General features: G+C 45.8%; 1 protein-coding gene across 1 annotated transcript in view; it reads left to right on the top strand.

Moving 5' to 3' along the window:
- Window positions 1–2,210: 2,210 nt before the first annotated feature.
- IGFBP5 (insulin like growth factor binding protein 5) overlaps window positions 2,211–6,000 on the top strand; it is a 28,062-nt gene continuing 24,272 nt past the window's right edge. The window contains exon 1 of the mRNA XM_075317046.1: window positions 2,211–3,001. Coding sequence (XP_075173161.1) covers window positions 2,671–3,001 — 331 coding nt within the window. The 5' untranslated portion in view covers window positions 2,211–2,670. The remainder of the gene's footprint in view (window positions 3,002–6,000) is intronic.

The raw sequence follows: 6,000 nt of genomic DNA, 5'->3' as shown, positions 1-6,000 counted from the left end.
TGGTTCCTTCCATTTTGTCTTGGTACTGAGGACCATCTCCTTGTGGTTCCTTCCATTTTGTATTGGTACTAGGAACCATCTCCTTGTGGTTCCTTCAATTTTGTCTTGGTACTGAGGACCATCTCCTTGTGGTTCCTTCCATTTTGTCTTGGTACTGAGGACCATCTCCTTGTAGTTCCTTCCATTTTGTCTTGGAACTAAGCACCATCTCTTTGTAGTTCCTCCCACTTTGTCTTGGTACTGAGGACCATCTCCTGGTGGTTCCTTCCATTTTGTCTTGGTACTGAGGACCATCTCCTTGTGGTTCCTTCCATTTTGTCTTGGTACTGAGGACCATCTCCTTGTAGTTCTTTCCATTTTGTCTTGATACTGAAGACCATCTCCTTGTGGTTCCTTCCACTTTGTCTCAGTATTGAGGATCATCTCCTTGTGGTTCCTTCCATTTTGTCTTGGTACTAAGCACCATCTCTTTGTAGTTCCTCCCACTTTGTCTTGGTACTAAGGACCATATCCTTGTGGTTCCTTCCATTTTGTCTTGGTACTGAGGACCATCTCCTGGTGGTTCCTTCCATTTTGTCTTGGTACTGAGGACCATCTCCTTGTGGTTCCTTCCATTTTGTCTTGGTACTGAGGACCATCTCCTGGTGGTTCTTTCCATTTTGTCTTGGTACTGAGGACCATCTCCTTGTGGTTCCTTCCATATTGTCTTGGTACTGGGAACCATCTCCTTGTGGTTGCTTCCATATTGTCTTCGTACTGGGAACCATCTCCTTGTAGTTCCTTCCATTTTGTCTTGGTACTGAGGACCATCTCCTTGTGGTTCCTTCCATTTTGTCATCGTACAGAAGGCCATTTCTTCCATCTCTTTGTCTTGGTAATGGATGGTGGGTTGGGTCTTACTTTGTACAAATGTCTGCAGTGAACTGAGCTAAGGGAGAAGATTTCTGTTGCAGCAAGCTGCCTCCCAGCCCTAGAATAATCCAGTGGAGAACTTAATTTGTGCTGTTAGGGTAGAACAGATTATATTGATCATTGTTATTTTTAGCCTTTTTTAAAGGGAAATCCCATTAATTTAAGCTCATACTTGATGGTGCTCACCGTATGGGCTGGGGCTCTACCTGGACTCCTACTTTCTGCCTTCCCTCCACACAGAAATAGCCAGGGTAGACACAGCAAAGCAGGGGAAGGCTGTCATTGCTACAAAGCCTCCAGATCCAGATGTCAGAGGTGCTCGGGTGCCTGATGTTGTACAGAATTGATCCATAGTGACTATGTAGTGGACTTCTTCCACTAACATAAGTACTAGCGCCCTCCTTCTTCCAGGGTCTCTCTAAACCCAGCAGTCTCACTTGTCAAAGTCACCCCCAGTCCTAAAAGCAAATCTGCTTCATTTCTGGGACTTGCTGCCCAATGTTTTTAATAACTTCAGGAATAAGGAGCCTTATGTCTTGTAAGTGAGCGCAGATCCACATAAAAGGGCTCGGGCTAATTCCTCAGCCTAAATTGGCACCCGGCTCTGTGCATTATCTTTTTACTGCCAACCCAGTACTTTTCACCTTGCCCAGCACCTCTGCCAATAATCTTATATTAAGGGGCTATTTTCAGATGCCCACCGGCTACGGGGAGATTAACCCCTCCGCTCCCAGATCTACAAGAACCTAGAATGCAAGAACAAATTACAAACAAAACTTGTTACAAACAAACAAACAAACAGTTTCAAAATAAAGAAACAGTCGCACAAAGAAACCCTGAACGCTGCTCCTTGAAATTAACCCCTTCCCACCCCACAGTCCACATGTTCACATTCCTCCGCTGAAGGGAAACTTTCTTAACACATTGCACTCAGGATTTTAAGAAAAAACACTCTGCTGTCATAAAACAGTTCAGTGATTTGTAAGAAACTTTCAATCCACTCTTAAGAAAAGAGAGATAGAGAAAAGAAGGGGAAAATAAAGACTGCAGGGAGGGAAGGTGGAGACGTTTGGGGAAGTTGAGATTAAAGTCAGCAGCAGCAGCTTGTTGTCTGCTGCAGGGAACAAGGGGTTAATCCCGCCTGAGACCTGGTCATATTCTGCTCCACTATATTGCCTGGTTACTGGCAGCTATTCAGCCTGGCTGTCGTGATATCGGATTGCAGTAAGGCTGGCAGGCAGCCAGGAGAAGTCTATTTAAAAGACAGCTTGCCTCTCAGTAATCAGTCTCTTTAGAAAGTTCTGCAGGGTACAACTGTTGGGAGATTTACAAAGTATTTGCCTTCTTCTGACTTTATCGCCTTTTTTCCTCTGCCCAGTAAAGATTGTAATCAGCTGCAGGTTTAGCTTTTTCTATAAATATATATAGACATTTTTTGCAGAATTTGAGGAATTTTCAGCATTTACAGGAGACTTTTTGCAGCAATATTACTGGATTACTGTGCATGAAATACAAGGAGAGACGCCTGTGATCCAGAGCCTTTTTTGCTTTACACTTTGCACCATAGACTTGGCTGCAGCAACAGGTCTGACCCCCGTGCCCGCTCCTAGTCACACCTGGCTGACAGCACTGGGCATTTTTCTTCTTTTTTGCACACTTTCTCCAGGGCTGCCCTTGTTTTTTGTGCTGGTTGTTGGCACATTTTGGATTCTTTTCTCCCCTGTATTTGGAGCAGCCCCCTCCCAGACCTCCTGCACAATGATCCTGTCTGTCTGCTTCTTGCTGACCCTGTGCCTCGGGCTGTGCCAGTGTCTGGGCTCCTTTGTGCACTGTGAGCCCTGTGATGAGAAGGCGATGTCCATGTGCCCCCCGACCCCCGTGGGCTGCGAGCTGGTGAAGGAGCCGGGCTGTGGCTGCTGCATGACCTGTGCCCTGGCCGAGGGGCAGTCCTGTGGGGTCTACACTGAGCGCTGTGCCGGGGGGCTCCGCTGCCTGCCCAAACAGGGGGAAGAGAAGCCCCTGCATGCGCTGCTCCATGGCAGGGGGGTCTGCCTGAACGAGAAGATCTACAGGGACCAGGTGAAGATAGGTGAGTGCCTTCTTATTTTATATTTATTAATTCCACATACATTGGTAGTTTGTGCCTGATCTTTGCAGCAGACCTGTCAATCATTAGTGTGTGTCGCTGGACGTCACTGAATGACAGCTGTCAATCAATCCACAGCTCAGAATGTTTTGCTTCTTTTCAGCATTTCTGCACAAATTGTGTCCACACAGATACAAACTGCAACTTTTCACAACTTTCTCCCTCTCTGCCCAGGTGGGTGATGATGTCCCTGCGGGATTTGTGTCATTTTTTACACTGTAGTTTGTAAACTTCCCATGTGGGATGCAGAAGTATACACACCCTGGGACCATGAAGGGTTAATGCCACAATGACATCAGTTTGTTTTGCTTTAGAAATGGTTAATTCTGGGTTTCTCCACTGATCATAGTGAAGGGTTCCCAGGTTGCAGAATTTGCCCCCCGAAAAAAAGTGTGAGGCTCATGGCAAGCTGCAGACATGACGGTTTGGAGGAAGTTTACCAATGTTTAACTGTTTGTTTGCCAGACAGAGGGAGTGACCATTGTACACAGTGATAACAATCGTCCCAGTTCCACAGATGATGGCTCCAGATTAACCCTTTGTGACCCTGCACCTCCTGACTGGCATGCGCACTGCTTGCCCCATGGATCGTTACAATGTATACATTGCGCAGTCTTTGTTATTATGGGTCACATAATCTCAAGGGTCCATGATAAATTTAGGGACTTTTTTTTTTTTCTCCCATGAAATCTTGGGTGAATTGGTTAATAACCTGTTAATGCGCAAAGTCCCATAACTGGGCTGTGAACCCCCCGGGGGATGGAGGGTCCACGCCTCTGTGTCCGGAATCCTCCCCTCTAACATTGGCTGATGACACTTTGCTGAGCCCAACCTCCTGCAACTTGTGCTCCTCAGCCCCCATAACAATGGCTGCACCTACCTGACACCCCCCTCCCAACAATGCACTGGAGAGTGGGCAGACCCTCTGTGTATAGCCTGAGTGCATCCTGTGTGCAGCTCTCTGGTATATGTTGGTGCTCTCATGACACTTTACTGAGCCCAACCTCCTGCATCTTGTGCTCCTCAGCCCCCATAACAATGGCTGCACCCACCTGACACCCCCCTCCCAACAATGCACTGGAGAGTGGGGAAGACCCTCTGTGTATAGCCTGAGTGCATCCTGTGTGCAGCTCTCTGGTATATGTTGGTGCTCTCATGACACTTTGCTGAGCCCAACCTCCTGCATCTTGTGCTCCTCAGCCCCCATAACAATGGCTGCACCTACCTGACACCCCCCTCCCAACAATGCACTGGAGAGTGGGCAGACCCTCTGTGTATAGCCTGAGTGCATCCTGTGTGCAGCTCTCTGGTATATGTTGGTGCTCTCATGACACTTTGCTGAGCCCAACCTCCTGCATCTTGTGCTCTTCAGCCCCCATAACAATGGCTGCACCTACCTGAAACCTCCCTCCCAACAATGCACTGGAGAGTGGGCAGACCCTCTGTGTATAACCTGAGTGCATCCTGTGTGCAGCTCTCTGGTATATGTTGGTGCTCTCATGACACTGCTGAGCCCAACCCTCCTGCATCTTGTGCTCTTCAGCCCCCATAACAATGGCTGCACCTACCTGAAACCTCCCTCCCAACAATGCACTGGAGAGTGGGGCAGACCCTCTGTGTATAGCCTGAGTGCATCCTGTGTGCAGCTCTCTGGTATATGTTGGTGCTCTCATGACAATTGATGAATGCATTATATATTATATAAATGTTCTGAGTCTAGAAGCCATTTATTGCAGCTTTCCATGTTTGTTCAGCACTTGAAGGGTTAAGCAGCTACAAGTGATCCACCTACGTCTAGCTGGCAGCCTGCCCTCTGCAATCCCTGCGAGGTGAAGCTGGCACACAATGGCTTATGTAACTCTTTATGGCTAATAAAACAGCAGAATGGTGTCAGGGATTGTGCTGAAGCCCTGCAGATGTGACTGACAGCCCTGCCAGTGTGCATTGCGCCAGGTACAAGAGCCGACATGTAGACGAAGCCTTATTAAACGGTGGACATGGCTGCTTAACCCTTGCACCCCTGTCTGCTCTTCCGCAGACACTCCCATTGCTGCACCTCTCTGGAGCTCCACTGTGAATGTGCACACATTATTTGGAGGTTTGTAACAGAGGAAGAATTCTGCAGTTTACATTTTCACCACTGGGGGCAGCACTCTGATCCTCAGAGCAAAGTGATAAATCCATATCTTGTTGTTAGGCTCCATGACAAGTTTCTGGCTATAAATTATTGAGATGGTTATAATAATAATAATAATAATAATCTTTATTTCTATAGCGCCAACATATTCCGTAGCGCTTTACAATTCAGGAGGATCATATACAAACAAGTAACAGTTATAGAAATACAATATTTAGAGGGGAAAAAAATACAACCCTGCTCGTGAGAGCTTACAATCTACAATGAGATGGGGGTATGACTGTTTAATCACACATTGCTTAATTCTAAAAAAGGTAGCGGGCATGAAGAGCTGCACCTCTGCCAAAAGCTGTCATTGTTGGGGTTTGCATAATATGACACTAATAAGTGTAGAAGGTTTGATAAAGCCATTTATTTTACCCAATTTTACTGCAATGTCAATCTAGAAATATGACACTTGTATAAAAACTACTATAATGATATCACATACAATTACTTACTATAGGACTGCCTCTTACTCAAATAGTTCCCTCTATATGCAAAAAATAACTACTAGAATACTGCCCCCCTATGTACAAGAATATAACTACTATAATACTGCCCCCTATGTACAAGAATATAACTACTATAATACTGCTCCTATATACAAGAATATAACTACTATAATACTGCTCCTATGTACAAGAATATAGCTACTATAATACTGCCCCTATATACAAGAATATAACTACTATAATACTGCTCCTATGTACAAGGATATAACTACTATAATACTGCCCCTATGTACAAGAATATAACTACTATA

This window comes from Anomaloglossus baeobatrachus, chromosome 7, assembly GCF_048569485.1.
Source record: "Anomaloglossus baeobatrachus isolate aAnoBae1 chromosome 7, aAnoBae1.hap1, whole genome shotgun sequence".
NCBI lineage: Eukaryota > Metazoa > Chordata > Amphibia > Anura > Aromobatidae > Anomaloglossus > Anomaloglossus baeobatrachus.
The sequence above is the reverse complement of the archived record's forward strand: the minus strand, read 5'-3'. Positions and strand labels throughout refer to the sequence as shown.